We start from the raw sequence: 17,580 nt of genomic DNA, 5'->3' as shown, positions 1-17,580 counted from the left end.
GGCAGGTTTTCCAGATTTCCGTGCTCCAACACACCTGACTTAAACTAACGAGTCATTGTGAAGATCCTTATAGGCTGTTGGATCTATTTCATTTGAGTCAGGTGTGCTGGAGCAGGGAAATCTGGAAAACCTGCCGAATTGGTGCCCTCGCTACCCCTGATCTAAAGTTAGGGCTTTCAAACTTAATCCATAACAATACCCCAATGCTAATTTCCCAGTTGGCAATTTCCTGCATTTTATAGCACTTTTATTGTTTCTTCTATTGTCCCAGAGGTGTGTTGGTAACACCCTGCAGTGGTTAACAAATCTCAGCAGAAGCTTTTTTTATGACTAGTAACTTGAATTACACTCAGATGGTCAGTGTCAAAGGATATTAACACTGACCTGGCAGGACCACTGAGGAGCTACTCCACAGACCTGATAGGCAGCAGCAGCAAGTTGAGCCGATGGGCCCTGTTAGAGAGGGCTTAAGATCCATTTCCTGGTGTGAAAGGCTGCTGAGAGGTGTCTGTCAGCAGGAATAGAGCTGAATGGGGTTGAATGGTGGAATCATAGAGGATGTGAATTGCAACGTAGTTCTAAGGTCTTTATGTGAATCTGATCTGTGTGTAAGCTCTTGGTTAGCCATTGTGGAAATTACTAATTTAAACTGGCTAGAATAAAGCCGATTGGTTCTACTTGTGTTCTCTGGACTTTCCCTGTTACTGTCACAGTGTATATTAAGTAGCAGAAAGTGTCCACTCAGAATCAAAGGTTCACATCCCACAATTTCTATGACTATTTGCACAGGCTTGCATATTTCATTGTGTATCTGCGGTTAATGCCACTTTAGCCTAAGGAATGGCCTCTGTGCTCTGTTTGAGTTTGGGTTTTGTGACAAACTGCCCTGCAGCATGTTGAGACATGTTAAAGTCCTTGTGGAGTTCTAAATTCAACAACCAAAGGGACATAGCCCCTGACATCTATTTTTAAAAGATCAGGCTTTTTGCTCTCTGGGGATGAAACCCAACTGGTTTGTAAAACTGGTGTACATGAAAATAGAGAAAAACCGTGCTGGAAAGTGTGTTTGCTTTGTAAACCCTGCACAATAAAGATCTAGAGAAGGCTGAATTATCAGCTGAGTTGTGATCCAAAAGACAGATAAAAACTGTGCTGCCAATATAAATTATTAAGTGTGCCGGGTGTGTGAAAGAGTGTGCACATATGCAGTAAGTGTGTAGTTTAGATTTGGTCTTAGATTACACAGAAAAGCAACAAGATCTTGTCTGACCTTCTAGGCCAAAGCTTTTGAAATTCTTAGGAAGAACTTTACCACAAGGTTTCTGTCCAAAAGGCCTTTTTTTTTTTTTTTTTTACCTCACCGATTTTGGGGTTAAACTTGTAGTTTTGGTCAAATGAAGTTCTGTGATTTCATTTTAGTAAAGAGTTAGTGAAAAGATTCTAAAAAAAAAGACTGAAAGTTACAGCTGTGTGCCGTGCTCATTTTTATTTGAAGACATGAAGCGTCGGTGTTGTTAATGTTGGGAATATGTAAAAATTTTGTGCAACACAAATGCTTCCATTTTTTCTATTTAAAGACATCCCACATAAACTAAACACTGGGATCAAAGGTCACTGCATAAACTTTCCATTTGCAGCTTCCTGCTCATCAGTCCTAGACATCTGAATGAAACGAGGGCACTATCCATTCACGGCATGCATCCAATAGCCTTTCAGAGTGCTCATACACTTTGTCATTGCCTTATAATAACAATGACACATTAAAAACCTTATTGTGAAGCAAAGGCTGCTGGATGATGATTTTGTTTTAGTTTTTTTCCCCTGTTTTGTCAAATGTTGACCCATAAATGAATTGTTTGTAAGTCAAGATGCTAAGGGTTTAAAAAGCCAGTAAAGAAAAAATACAAAGCTTTCCAAAAGGAAGCGTATTGCACATGAACTTCCTTATCTACAGTATTATGTTATTTGGCCCTGGGCAATAAACAAACAAACTCCTACGGCACTATCATTAAAACTCCTCTAAAAAAATCTGTTTTTCACACTGTGGAACTTTCTATCCCTTTAGGAGGAAGCAAAAGAGACGGCAAGGTCAACTGTCCTCTTGTGTTTTTTAAGGAACCATAGGTCTCTGGCCACAAGCCCAGGCACAGTCTGAAAGGCAGATTTCTGTCTATTGTCTGGGATAAAAAGCAGGACCATTCTTCACCCACTCATTGACTGTTTTCATTATCTGAATTAAGTACCTGTCTGTCACAGAAGAAGAAGTTTTCTTCTCGACCCATCTCCCTGGATGAGATTTGTAGAGCTTCTGAAATGCATATCCAGATGTGTATCTCAGGAAACTCAATGCACATCTTTGTGAGGATTTAAATACAGAATGGCTTATGCACTGCACTGCCAAATTCCCTGGAAAACATAAGGGCTTTTCTAAAAGGTCTTCCCTCAGACTAAACTGTCTGCTTCCTTCTCCTCTCCTTTTCAAATATTCATTGTTACGCTAGGAAAGAAGACCATGTGGGCAAAACACATAAAAAGTCCCATCTTTAAGCACACAGAGGGTCTCTCTTAGTTCCCTAAGCTAATTAGCCAACTGAGTCATTTCTCATTTGTAACAGGTTATCTGGCATGTGACAAAACAGCTCTTTTGCCCTCTCTGCAAGTCAGCTTTGTGGAGTTGTCAGAGGAGAGAGCATCTTTGTCTACTAGACAATTGAGCAAACTCATTTGTCATCTTAGACTCTAATGAAACTATTGCTGCTTTTCAACTTTTCACAATGACAAATGGTGCAGGACTTGACCAAATAATCACAACAAATGGCCTAAGACACATCCACTGAATTGAGTTTGTGTGCAGATTGTTGTCCTGCATTGTGTTTCTGCACAATTTAGTTGGAACTTGTCACATTTTACCATTACATTACATAAGTTTTCACTTTGGAATAAATTTCTTCACTTCTAGATCTTCTGGATTGTTTCCGGAAAAAAGTGTTCTTTGACAATAGTGCCATTGTGATCAGTTGAAGTGAGAGATGAGAATGAGGGGGACCCGCTCCTCTAACTCTTTCAGAACTCAGAAAAAATGGAAGGGGGTAACGATGTTGGTTAAAGAGTGAGCAGACAGATCGTGTGTGTGAGAATTTCCCGAGATGGATGGGGCTGTCTTGGGAGGAAGCATGGTCAATATTTAACCCAAGAAACACCAACAAGACATGAGGGGGTTTTTTTTATGGAAGAGGGGCTTTCAAAGGCTTTGATACCTCGGGCAAGAAAAGGATACAGTTAGTCAGTCGTCAACTCTCATTATAAGGACTGTTATAGCACATATAGCTTTACTGAGATTTATAATTTCACAATTTATAGTTTTAGTTTTCTGGCACAGTTAGCAACAAGCTAAGAGCTTTTGTCAGAAGGACACAAATATGGATACACACAGCATTCACGTCACACTAATATACCAATACCAATAATTCTGTGCTAATTAGCTTTCAGTAAATACACATATAAATAGAGCCTTCTGTCTGTCCTCTGGATTAACTTTATATGTATTTCAGTAGGTTTCAGAAAGCTTGGAGCTGCATACCCAAAAGCAGCAAATTAAGCAGTTCCATTAGAAGTCGTAATACCTTTATTTTTTTACAACCCAGTGGTTCCTGCAGGTCCCTACATGCAATCTCACCAGTCACTATTGTTTTAAATTGGCACTGGTAAAACAGAAATATCTCAGAATGATAAGAAGTTGATGTTGCCCTCTCAGCACTGACAATGTGTTTGATTGCACTTCCAACAGAATGGCAGTTATATGTGTGTATTTTTGTGTGACAGAATAAACAGAGAAACAAGCTTGTGTCTGCTGTCCCTAGTGGCCGATGCTTGTTCATATACATAGGGTTTTTTTTATAAACAAAAACCGGTTTAAAGTACCAAAATATTATATCATCGAAATATCACAATGTATAGTTTTTGCTCAAAACCTTAAAGAAAATTTTGTAACCCCTAGATTTATGTGCAAATGATGCATTTTTCTGTTTTATGTAGTGGAGCAGATGGGGTAAAAGCATATTAACTATGCACAGCGTGATCTAATCAGCAGCTGAATACGAATTAATGTGACATTTTAAAAGCAAATGACATGAGTTGCATCAGACTGGATAACCTCTAGAGCCTTTAATGACAGAGAGAGCAGCAGTAACACACATTTGCATTAATAAGAGTAATTTCATCATGGAAACACATTCAGATGAGTGAAAGATGTCATGCTTTCACATCAGTGAGAAATGTTCTGCTTTTATTGCTAGCTTAAGGAGGAAAAACACTTCCTCTGCAGGGATAAGAGTAAACTTTAATGCCAAAAAAGCTTTATAGCAAAATATTTTAGAGCAATAGGCAAACTGAGAGACAAAAGAAAAGAGTGGAAAGTAGACATGTCATCTGGCTTTCAGGAATCCCGCTGCCAAGTTGGGGAGGGGGTGCAGGCTGGAGGGTTTTGGTGTCATGCCGGTGGAGGAAGGGGTGTGGAGATAAAGAGGGAGGGCAAGGGGGTTGTTGACTCTGAAGTATGTGTATGTGTGTGACACTGAAGTGCAGTGGCAGGCGATTTTCTCTGGAAGAGAGGAATGAGGGAGGGGCTGACAAGGCTCAGCTGCCCCAAGAGCACACACTCAGAGTGGGATCACTCCAGATAGATAGGTTACCTCTACCCTCCCTCCTTTGGACTTTTAAATTTTTTGGACTGCTAAACACGTTGCTCCCTCAACTGCGGCAAAGTTGCTGTCTTAAAGACGCCTCCTATAAGCTAACACTGAATTTCAAAAGCAATACTGGAGAAGGCTGTGAGTTGGGGTGGGGGGGGTGGATACTTCCTGACTGATCTGGATCTTATTAGAGCATGGATCCGCTGAGCTTGATCCTGCAGAAATGTAGCCAAAGCTGGAGGGCTGTGTGACCAAGGGATTGTGGAAGTGAATAAGAGCTTTATGCAAAATTGGAAAGAGAGATGCTTTTCCTGGAGGTAAGGGAAAAAAAAATTAGTATACTTCCTTAAACTTGCAGATGTAGACAGATTTTATTGGGAGAACACATAAACTCTATGCTGGCAAAACAAACCATTACTTAGATGTGTTGATAATTGTGATTCTGTGTTTGTGCATTTCTATCCTTGTCTAGGTTTAGCATCTTATGTCTGTGTGTACAGTCTGTGCAGGTGGTCTCTCTCCAGCTGTGTTACGTCTCCTGTGTACCCCCTCACACTCACTTGACCTTAAAACAATAATTTTCAGGATAAAAAGAGCAATTACCTCAGCCTTTGAACTCTGATATTTAATAGATTTCCTGAAGTAAATTTGATTATATTTGCAAAAATGTAGACTTTAATTTTACCTCAGATCCCTCATATCTGATCCTTAAGATAACTGCAGGTACCTCAACCTGTAACAGTTTTAATCAATGTCCTCCATCTCAGAGAATATAATAAAGGTGCTAAATGTTCCTTTAGTTTGCTTGGCATTGCATTCATTCTAAAAATAACTCATTGTTTTGTAAATAAGAACTCTTCTAAAAGCATCAGTTAAGCTTGAGGGGGCAACATGTGCTCTATGTTTACACAGACCTAGAACTGTTACTCTGTATACACTCTTTAAAAAATGTAAAAAAGAAAGAAATTTCCCTTCTTAACCTTTTTCACCTCCTTCTGTCACGTCTTCACTGCAGCCTCGAGATGGAATAGGTGGACTTTCTGTTTTTGTTTTTTGACAAAGACAGCCATTGTGTAATTGCCAAGTGGTGACATGGTGAAATGTGAGTTGCTGTGTATGTTGGCTCAGGAATCTGAAGTCACCTTTTCCCTGTGGCTCGCAGGATGAGAGGCGGCAGAGCCAAAGGGTATGCACAAATCCTGAGCATAATGAATGAAAGTGTACTAGCTTAAATTCACTCTAAGTGAAGAAATTATGCTTATAAATGATTATTAGTTTTTGTCTTTTGTCAGGATCAAAGTTTCACTCTGTTTTTATAAAGGTTTAATGCTTTGTCTTCCCATTATTAATTTTGTTTTACAAGATGGTGGTTTAATTTTTGGTTTGGTTAATGAAGTGAAGAGGGCAATATACAATTTGTTTGACAACTTTATATAATATACATATGTGTTTTTTCTATAATCTTGACAAAAGTAAAAGATTATTTAATCTAATCAGAGTGTTTACTAATCTTAACTTGGTTAGATGAGATAAAGTAGGACAAGTAAAGAAAAGCTTACGTGATAACAGTATCTGTCCTACCATAAAACCTGATAGATTAGTTGCTGAAGAACAAAGCGACTCTCAAATACCCTTTCGTCCTGTGATAAGAGCCGTAAGTTGACTTTTAACTGCATTTCTGATCTGTAAATTCTACGCTCTGGAGCCTTGTATGCTAATTAAGGGGAATCTTAATTTGTGCTCAGTCTTGTTACCGGGGTTTAACTACATGGTGTGATGTGGGAAGCCTGGAAGGTGACATTTCTTTGAGAATGGGGCCACAGAGTTTACATTTGCAGGTGATCTATGTCCTTGGAAATAAAAATTTCAAATATTTCATGAATAAAAAAATTTAAATACTCCATTAACAGGACAACTTTACAATTACAATTGGCTGATAGAGCATAAATAACCCTATGATCAATTTTGCTTCATAATACCACCCACTAGCTACCATCTAAGCTGGAATAAAGATTTCTCCAAATAATTTTACCTGGCTCCTCTACAACCACATTTAAAAGGTTTAATCATTAGTCAGTAGAACATATCTTTTCCCCTTAGAATGCTGTTCATATGTAAAAGATCTAATCTACATACAGTTTGAAAGGCAAGTGTTAAGTTTTTGTCTGTTTTTTACCCAAACAAGTCCCATTCTGGTGTGAATTTACATGTCAAAGAGGCAGAGCACAGCAGGGCCAACAGACAAGTGGCCTTTTCAACACCTTGAGCTCTGTTATCAGCCTGTGGGGACTCTGGAGAACATAGCTGCTTAGATAAGGAGGCTACTGCTGAAGGTGGAGGATAGACACACAACAACAGGATTGATGAGTCCCTTTTCACCTACAGATCCAACTGTTATCAGTTTGTAAAGAGATAGATTATGAAAGCTGTTTGCACTGCTGCTGGATGTAGATTCTTGCTGCAGTCTTCAGTAGATGAATGGATATTGTTTCGAAGATTGCTGCTTTATTTGGAAAAGTTGTTTCACTGTCATCTGAGTCCACTACCTCTGCAATATCTTCATGTGAACACTAATGGGATGGGAAACAACAGACCGGTTGTTCAGTAATTTGTGACTCAAGAGGTTTAAATTGTGAAGGGATTTTGTGTTACCATAAGGAGAAACTGTTCTTTCTTCACTGTTTGTTCTCTGCTCGTCTCGTGTTTTTCCAGCCATTATGTTAAACTCTTACAACACTGCCAGGATAAAAAACAATTATTTTGTTGAGAAATGAAAAGAAACAGAGACAAAGTGACTGATTACAGGTATTTATGAAAGACAGAGGAATTTACAAGTGTGAAAAAAGTCCTAGATCAGCAGTGTCTCAGCCTATCCGTGTTGAAGGGGTAAAATCCAGAGCTTTGTGTGTAATTAAAGAAAAATATATGAAGCAAGCAGTAGAGGGGTAAAGCATAAAATATAAAAAAGTGAAAGGCAGGTTATGTCAATATGAATCCTCAATCCTCTCTTTTTGTTTGCAGCGCCCGTGTGCAATGAACCTGGAGCGCACTGAGAGAGGTGAGCGCCCTTTACCTCGAGGCCAGGACATGGAGGCTCGTGCTGTGGGAAAGATGGGAAAGATGTCTGCGGGCTTTCAGAGGAGCTCCACCTCAGATGATGACTCTGGATGTGCGTTGGAGGAGTATGCTTGGGTGCCACCAGGACTCAGGCCTGAGCAGGTAAGAGATTTTCTTCGATAATTACCTTCCTTCCCTCATTCATTCATTAATTCATTCATTTTCTATACCGCCTATTCCAGTTCAGAAGCAGAAGCCTATCCCAGCAATTAGCAAGCGAGAGGCAGGCTACACCCTGGATAGGCCGCCAGTTCATTGCAGCCATAATTATCTAACATAACCTTTTAAATAGTTTTACACCTCCTTTTTGTTCTGTTTATTCTCAAAACTAACTCTTAGTGGACTATTTCCACCTTAAAAAACCTGTCTAAAAAATATAAAACAGCTTGTTAACAGCAATGGGTTTCAGTTCAAGTAAGGATATTTGTGCAGCCTTAATGGTCCCTTTGCCCTACCAGTGGATTAGGGCTGCAAGCTGAGCTGTAGCATCTGGCTATGGATTTAATTATGTGTATTTAAGATAAACATATTCATTTAATTTCACTTAGAAAATACTGAGACATTTTCTTCATGGAAGCGCACAGCCCCAAACACATTTTGCTCATGTTTCCGTTTCTCCTGTCAAGGGAAATTAACCAAGGCAAACATTAACATTTACAGTCCCTTTCAGTCTCTTTGTGTGTGGAGAGATTTCACAGTCAGGCGCCTGTGACTGGATATAGATTGACATGTTTGGCCCACAGAGGCACAAAAGGAAGACATGCATTGCAATGCTTGGCTGAGAGCAAAAGACTTTCCTGTCTTTCCACCTGAAGCAGCTCAACAAAGACGTTACCAATGGCCTGACAAGATTCCACATTTCCTCATTTGATTAAGTTCATGCACATGTCTCTGTGTCCAGGTCCAGATGTATTTCTCCTGTCTGCCAGAAGACAAAGTGCCATATGTTAATAGTCCAGGAGAGAAGCACAGGATCCGCCAGCTCCTCTATCAGCTGCCGCCACATGACAACGAGGTAAACAAAAATAAAGTTATAAAGACAGTGAGGAAGAAAAGTATGAGTAAAAAATTAAGCACTAAAAGGTGAGATGTAATCTGTTCTGAATAAACTACAGTAACTTCACGGCTTCACATTCTTCAGTTTATATACTTTTATTTTCCTTTGGAACCAGGTACTTTTCTGTTTTGTTTTGCACTATCGATTGTATCCCCCTTATTCCCCCCCTGGTAATCATAGCAGTTCTGTGTGAATATAGTGAGAGACAAGGCACGAAACTTCAGCTTTTATGTAGAGTGGATTTGCTACTGGCTCTGAGCTCTAAAGCATTAACAACTCTGTGTTACAGGATCCTTAGTGTTAGCAGAAAATAGAGAAAGAAGTTGTGGAAATCAACACGTGTGGTTGACACTATGTTAATGAATTAGTAATCTCTGACAGCAGAGCAGATTACTAACTGACTGCTTGGAGAACAAGGAATAATGTTGGTATGCAGGAAGTTAGTGCTAATGTCGGTGTCTTTAACATCACATTTTAGGTTTGGCTTGCTTGTGAGATGGTGATGAAAACAGTATGGAAAACAATGTAGATCCAAAAAAGAGTAAGAAGAGTCTACTGTTCCTAAATAAACCAAAAGGTTTTACATTATGCACAAGATTTTACAATTACATGTAAATGTGAGTAAAAAAATTGTTAAAATTAAGTGTGAAAAAAGTATATGTATTACTATCATTATGGAAAACAAACCAAACAAAAAAAATAGTATGTATATAAAAAAAAAAGTTAGAGGCTAATTTGTATTCAGCTAATGTTAATATCTGTTAGCTAAAGTTCCTGAATGATACGAAAAAACCTTTTGTTTTCACACAAAAATTTACAGCTGTTATAAGAAATTAGATCAATTAAGTGTAAAGAAAAAATTAGTATTTGAATCACTATAATTTTAACCAACAGTATCAGGTATTTTATAAAATGTAAAACCAAAAGAGATGGAAGAATAAAAAAAGAGGCCAAATCAGCTCAAGCTACCAAGTGTTAGCTAATGTCCCTGAATTAAAACAAAACATTTTACATTCACACAAAATTTTATACATGTGTTAACATATTAGACACTTGTGAAATTAAGCACAAAACAACAGGACTGTATAACTGTTGGATTAAAATAGGTGAAAGACCATTTTTGATGGAACCCAGCCCTAGCTTAACTAAAGCCTGCAGCTGAGTAAAGTCTACACAGTCCTGCTAGTCTTTTCTAATAAAGCTAAAACAACAGCAGCAAAAGTTGTGTAACAGTAAAGAACATGTCTGCCTCTTCTGTAGAACAGCTTTATGGTGTGTAAACCAGCACTCCTTTCACGTCTGTGTTAATAGAGTTTACATTAGAAGATACAGTGGAGGGTTATCACCAGTGGGGCCAGGGGGTGCTACTGACTGAGGTGGTCTCTTGGTGCACATATGGAAGATACACAATAGTTACACTCAGTGCACACAAACATTGTTTGACTGAGTGGTTTTATGATATTTGTTAGCAGACCTGGCCGTCAAGGAGGCAAACTGCTGGAAGATTCCTTGCGTAGCTGTGGTTAGGATAAATAAGCACTCTGTGTGTATAAAAAGGAGAAAAAGAGACAGTGAGTGTGTGCATGTGTGTGAGCTCACACACCAGCATCGTTTACTGTTGTTTAGAGAACAACTGAACTGGTTGTTAAGACAAGTCTTGGTCTTTTATCTTAACCTTCATTCCCATCTCTAAACACAGAGTAAGGGTTTGTGTACTGCTCATGCCATCTTTTCAAAGCAGCCTTGTGGGGGAAAATTAGCTTTAATTAAACCCTTTTCCAGCCATATATGGACTTTGTGTAATGCTCTTCCTCGAAGTTGCATGCAAAGATGAAAGCAGGACCATCATCAGTAATGGGTGGATGTTTTGAAGTGCTAATTTAGCTTTCTCCCAGTTTCCCCTTGTAGCTATAAGCTGACCTCTTTTTTTTCCCTTGTCAACTCATCCACTCATATATTTTCAACAGGTGCGCTACTGCCACTCTCTAACAGAGGAAGAAAAGCGGGAGCTCCACATGTTCAGCACCCAGAGGAAGAGGGAGGCATTGGGGCGAGGGACACCCAAGATCCTTCCTAGAGCTCTTCAGCACACCCGCTGTGAAAGTGTAGGTCCTACATGTAACACACTCAGGCATCTGCACATACATGCATACCATGGAGACCAACTGGTGGGTCTTACATTATTTATATCATGTGCAAATATCCATGTCAGCCTGAGGCTCAATCCTGACTGGCTCACACAGCAGTTTTAATCACCGACATAAACTTCCTCATTAGAGCAGGAGAGGAAACGGGGAAATTGGGAGGCTCGTGTTTAAGCTGAGCGGAGAGGCCAGTTCCTCATGAGGAGTTCAACCAATTTCCTGCCACCCATCTATATCACAGCATGACAGACTGTTAAGAATAATCAGGTTAATTAGTAATTCTCAAGCAGAGTTTTGAAATCCTGTTTTGGGTTTTTTTTTTTTTTTTTTTTTCTTTGTTGTTTTCTGAAGAAGTCACAGTATGTGGCAGATAATTCCACTGGCATAATTAGATCTGCTCAGTGTGTGCAGCTGGTTTCAAGACATTTTATGGGAAACATTTATGATGTATGTTGTATTTCTTTTTTGGTAATTTGGACTTTAATTCATTCTGAAATTCTGGTTTGAACAAACACAAGAATGGCAAAATCCTAAAGCTTGGCCCTACTCTCTTTTGTGCTCCTGATTTAGCAACATTGTTTTGAGCATAACCATTCAATGCCACTAAATCCATCTTGGATCATATTTCTCACTAACCTCCTTCCATTACACTAAACATAAATATTGGTGTTATGTGGCTTCCGCTGAATTTATCCCTGACAAGTGAGTGAGCCACATCCTTCTAGGGATCCGGAAGAAGCAGATGAGATGCAGTCACGTTAATTCCCCCTGAAAAGGGAGATGCAGTCTGTCATCACTCAGACACAGATGCTAACAGAGGAGATGCAAGGTCACACACATATGGAAAAACTCACAGGCTCACCAGTGGAAACACACACAGACATACTAAACATGAATGCATTCATATTCACAAAAGCTCTGCAAACATGCACTATTGTTAACCAAGGGACATTAACACACACACACACATACACTTCTCCAATTCCCTATGTCTTAACTTTCATGGACACACAACACCCTCGTATCTAAAGCCCTTAACTGTCCAAACTGGTAATAATGGCTAACAGCTGGGCATCCTCTCCTATAGCTGCCTATGGTTGTCTCAAAAGTATGTTTAGTTATATAAAGGCTCCACATTCAGACACGCTCCGATTATCCCTGTGGAGTCATGGGATCTTTTGTCAGAGGACTAAGGCCAGTTTTCTCCTTTTACGATTTCAAGCTAAACATAGTATCCAATGAACAACCGATGATTAAATATCAAAGCCAAACAACCATTAATTAAAAAAAAGTAGAGAAAGCCAACGTGGAACTTTAATCTTGAACTTCTGATCGTTTTTTGTTCACCAACATGGTATGTTTCGAGAATTAGATTAAACAGAATTTATTGCTTCCAAATTTAGTCTGTTTATCCATAAGGATAACTGTCTTGCCCTGAAAAAATGCAAAGAGCACTACTACTGTTTTGCTAGCAGCTTGTGTTTAGTTTATCTCGATAAAGGTTGCATTGGATTCACCAGTGCGTTTAAAGTGGATCATATTCCCTTGGCATTTATAGTATGGCCACTTGTTGTGTGGCTCTTTGTCATACCGTGAGTGCAAAGGCAACTTTAGTAGTTATATGATATGTTTTGTTAAATGATTTCCTTTTCGTTTGTGCTGCCATTCTCGCTGGTCAACAACTGTACTACATACCAATTCTGAAATGTCATTCACAGCCACCCTTGTTTGATTTTCAGTATAGAATATATATCTATCAACATAAATACTTTTAACAATAATATACCCAAGGTTGTATGTTTAACATGAATTTCATGGGTTATCTGTTGTTTGTGTTTGACAGTGTTGTGGTAGTATAAATGGAGGCGAAATGGCAATTTTTGCCTCCAGAGCTGGACCGAGCCCATGCTGGCACCCAGCATGCTTCGTCTGCACCACATGTCAAGAACTTCTGGTGGATCTGATCTATTTTTACCAAAATGGCAAGATCCTTTGCGGAAGACACCACGCTGAGCTTCTCAAACCCAGATGCTCTTCGTGTGATGAGGTGGGTGGCAGTAATACTCACACTACCAAGTAGCCTCAGTAGTTTTAAGTCTACATAGAGTTAACAGTGATATGTGTTTTTCTCTCTAAGATTATCTTTGCAGATGAGTGCACTGAAGCGGAGGGTCGTCACTGGCACATGAAGCATTTTGCTTGCTTTGAGTGCGGGACGATGCTTGGCGGACAGCGGTACATCATGAAAGATGGACGACCCTTTTGCTGTGGGTGCTTTGAGTCACTTTATGCGGAGTACTGTGAGGCCTGTGGTGAAAACATTGGTAAGTTATATAAAAGATGTGGGAAAAATCAATCCTGATCTTTTTAGGGGTCAGGAAAAGTGGTCATCTAGCCTTTGGGTGGCCAGATGACCACTGCTCTCTAATCCTTAACAGAAAAGTGCCACTTAAACCTCTGCTAAATGGAGGTGTAGGGCCAATGGGAGGATTGGGATAAGGACCTAAAATTTTCTTGCTGTACCCCAGATTGAAAACACAATCTTGCTAACATGTCTCTCTCTCTCTCTTTTTTTTTTTTTTTAAATCAAACAATCAGGTGTCGACCATGCCCAGATGACATATGAAGGTGTACATTGGCATGCCACTGACCAGTGCTTCTGTTGTGCCCAGTGTAAGACATCCTTGCTGGGATGTCCATTCTTGCCCAAGCAAGGCCGCATTTATTGCTCAAAGGCCTGTAGTCAAGGGGAAGATATTCATGCCTCAGACTCGTCGGATTCTGCATTCCAGTCAGCCCGCTCACGTGAATCACGGCGGAGTGTCCGCATGGGGAAGAGTAGCAGGCCTGCTGAACAGTGGAGACAGTCGCAGCTGTTTAACCCTCCTGCCACAGTCCCCTCCTATGAGCACAAATTTGAGGATGCTGAGGGTGACGGAGATGCCGATGGTGACATTGATATTGTGGGGCGTAAGCTTGCCTGTCTTGGCCTGGAAGAGGAGCGGTTCTGGAGGGAGCGGGAGGAGCAGGATGCCGGTGGAGAGGAGGATCCAGAGGAGTGGGCTCAACATGAAGACTACATGACTCAGCTCCTGCTCAAGTTTGGTGACCGCGGGATGGTTCACCAACTTCAGCAACCGACCCTAAAATCACACAGCCCTACCAGTGACAGGGTAATAAATGTCTCTGATCCCTGGCTAAAGCCCGATGCTACATCTATGGGGATTAATGCCTCTTCTCCAACCCCAGCCAGTCCCACCCAAAGCCAGATTTCCAGTCAATCCCGAGCCAACAGCCTCAGCCCTGGATTGATGGACAAGAAGCACCTGCCTGAAATGTACTGGGCTCAGTCACAGGATGGGCTGGGAGACTCCGCCTACGGAAGTCATCCAGGTCCTGCCAGTGCCAGAAAAATCCAAGAGTTGGAGTTGGACCAAGATCAGGACCAGTCTGGAGCAAGAGGACAGGCCTTCTGGCCAGACAACAGGCAGTGGTATGAAGACTCTCTTGAGTGCATCGCCGATGAGCTGAGGAGGGCTGAGAAGGGTGTTGGAGACTCCATGGACTCCCTGGCACTCTCAAATATTACTGGTAAGGATTGTGCTGGTTGCATGAATGCCATTACGCTTTCTTTAAACATCACAAACACATTTAAAACAAATCTCTCCTGTTCACAATTCCTAGGTGCATCAGTGGACGGAGATAACAGAGATAGACCCATTGTCTACACACTTCATGCCATGCAGGATCCCTCAGTGGGAGATGACTGTGAAAAGATGAGCAACATGGGAACATTCAATTCCTCTCATCTTCACCACAGTGCCAACTCTCTCAACCTCAACATGGAAAAAGGAGTTGAAGAGGTAGAGAACGAAATGGGCAATGCGATAAGAGGAGGTACATCAGGAGGATTTCACCCGCTGTCTCCACTTTCGGACGGCCTCCCTTCATCCTTTGTTCAAGCCCCAGCTCTGAGGAGGAGCAAGTCGCAATCCAGGCCACCTCAAATGGTCAAGTTCTCAGAAGACACTGTGGACAATGGATATAATGAAGACTTCGAGGTCAGCATTGCAAAGCATCCCATGAGTGAGAAACCACAGAGGAGGGCATACTGCCCAGATGAGATGGGCAGAGAAAGAAGCTGCTCGGTGAGTCATCACGGGCGTCGCAGGCAGCACCACCACCGACAGGGTCGGCACCGCAGAAGCCGCAAAACCCGCTCGGACAATGCCCTTCATATGATGCCAATTGAAAGAGCACAGAGGCTGTTTGAGCCCCAGCAGCAGGGTCTGGTAAATCCTGCATTTGGTGCCATACGTCCCCAGCACCCTTCACACATGTTGCCCCTTGCCTACTCCCAAACCCGATCTGACTATATGCTTCGCAGCGCAATGCAAAATGACCCACGGGTTGAACATGTCATGAGTTTCCATAGAGACGAAGATGACTGGTGTTCTACTTGCTCCTCCTCATCTTCTGACTCTGAGGAGGAGGGCTATTTCCTGGGCCAGCCAATCCCTCAGCCAAGAGCTGCTGGGCGCTACTATGCAGAAGACTACCCAACAAGGGTCACAGCCCTCACTTCTCAGAGCCATGGCTCACAGACTGGTCGCCGGAAGAGTCAACGCTCCAAAAACTGTATAATTTCATAACAATGCAGTGTATTGACAGTATAATCTGCACTACACAAAGCAATACAGTGAAGGTTTTCTGCTCATTTCTTTATAATTGTCACCCAGATCAAATCTGGTTTTAAAAAGGCAGCACTAACAAAATGTGCATGGCCATATCAATATCCATATCAGGCAAGTTGAGAGAACAAAGTTGTAATAGATGAGACAGAAAAGAAAAGGCTTCTGCGCAATATACTGTAAAAAGACTAAACTTTTTACACATCTGCAAAGTTGGCCTAGATACTAGCTTTTACCAAATTTCAGCACTAATAAGATGCATGGACCCATGTCGGAGGCCTTTTATTAGACTAGCCAGACCGAACCGATATACAGTTGATATTAAACCCATTTTTAATTTGTGCTTTTACTATTAAGTTTCTTGCTTGTTAGTTGTTTTTAATGGTTTATGCTCATCCAAAACCTTTGCAACAGTATATCTGCGCATTAAAAACAGTGTGATTGTACAGAAGTTGATATTTCAAGTAGAAAATAGAAACTAACCAAATAATTATTTAAGGCATAATAGCACAAAATGAAAATGTATATACTAAGTTAAGATTTTAATACTGGTATTTTTATATCCATGGTTTAAAGAAATGTTTTGTTTGAAGTGTATGATTAAGAAAGGCTAGCAGTTATAGATAAAAACAAAAAACGAAAAAACAACTTGTTAATATTTGGGAACCGATGAACCTGGTGTCATTTTATTCACAATAAAGTGCCATGTTACTGAATTTCATTTAATGTCTGTTAATGTTCCACATTACTGACAGTTGGTGTACAAATTATAAACCAACTGGCAGAAACAGCTGTATTTCCACCTGCTCATTACTATTCCTCTGACATAACCAAACAAATGCTTTGTGATGCTTGTAATAAATATTTTTCTTTAAAGCTTTAAGAATGTTCGGTTTGAGTTTGGATATTTTATTAACCTCATATTGCAGACACATCTTTACAGTGATGCATACCAAGTATTTGGATGTCATGGCACAAGCCCTGCTGGAAGTGCAACCCTAATTCCCAAAATGTTAAGTTGAACAAAACACCAATGAAAAGTATGTAAGAAATCTCATTAAACAATATTTTTTTTACAACAGAACATAAGAAAAATTTAGGAGCGAGAAATGTTATTTTATTAAAAATGTATGATCATGAATTTGATGGCAGCAACATGTCTCAAAAAATAGGGACAAAGACACATTTACCGCTTCAGGGAACTAAAGATACCAATTGCTGGATTTTTGGGAGAACAATGTTATCCCATTCTTATCTGTTATGATTTTAGCTGCTCAACACTCCTGGGTCTTCTTTGATGCATTTTGCATTTAATGATGTGCCAAACGGTTTTAGTTGTTGAGTGTTCTGGACTGCAGGCAGGCCAGTGCAGCAGCCACCTCTCCTTCTACAGTTTTGATGTAACATATGCTGTATGTGGTTTAGCATCATCTATCTCAGTTTGCCTGGTTTGGAGTGTATGTTGCTATAAAACATGGTGCCATTCCAGTTACACAAGTTGTCAGTTCTATTAACGCTAATTCACCCCGATACCATCAGATGCAGGATTTTAAACTGAGTGTTCACAACAAGCTAGGTGGTAAGTACCAAATTTTTCAGAATGAAGTTTATATTTTGATTTTTATGACCACAAAATAGTTTCTACTCTGCCTCAGTCCATTTTATATCTGCCCAGAGAAGAACACAGCATCTCTGAATCATGTTCACACATGCCGCCTTCTTTGGATGATCGAACTCTAACCTGTGGATGGCGCAGTGTGCATGCAAAGACAATGATTTCTAAAAGTGTAACTGAGCCTGTGTAGTGATTTCCATGAAAAACTGTAACCTGAAGGTCTAAAGATCACAGGCATCCATTTCCCTTACAGATATTTTCCAAT

General features: G+C 40.4%; 1 protein-coding gene across 2 annotated transcripts in view; it reads left to right on the top strand.

The window, feature by feature from the left end:
• The window catches only part of prickle1b (prickle homolog 1b), a 30,924-nt gene extending 14,344 nt beyond the window's left edge, over positions 1-16,580 (top strand). The window contains exons 1-8 of one of the 2 annotated variants that reach the window (XM_041978006.1): positions 4,778-5,008; positions 7,713-7,910; positions 8,710-8,823; positions 10,833-10,970; positions 12,853-13,056; positions 13,147-13,333; positions 13,608-14,600; positions 14,694-16,580. In XM_041978006.1, the coding sequence (XP_041833940.1) occupies positions 4,994-5,008; positions 7,713-7,910; positions 8,710-8,823; positions 10,833-10,970; positions 12,853-13,056; positions 13,147-13,333; positions 13,608-14,600; positions 14,694-15,661 (2,817 nt within the window). In that variant the 5' untranslated portion in view covers positions 4,778-4,993 and the 3' untranslated portion in view covers positions 15,662-16,580. Of the gene's footprint in view, positions 1-4,777; positions 5,009-7,712; positions 7,911-8,709; positions 8,824-10,832; positions 10,971-12,852; positions 13,057-13,146; positions 13,334-13,607; positions 14,601-14,693 lie in introns of those variants that run through there. The other variant, XM_041978007.1, reaches the window with a different exon arrangement.
• Positions 16,581-17,580: the final 1,000 nt, after the last annotated feature.

This window comes from Melanotaenia boesemani, chromosome 23, assembly GCF_017639745.1.
Source record: "Melanotaenia boesemani isolate fMelBoe1 chromosome 23, fMelBoe1.pri, whole genome shotgun sequence".
Lineage (NCBI taxonomy): Eukaryota > Metazoa > Chordata > Actinopteri > Atheriniformes > Melanotaeniidae > Melanotaenia > Melanotaenia boesemani.
Note: the sequence above shows the minus strand (reverse complement) of the source record. Positions and strands in the feature narration are given on the sequence as shown.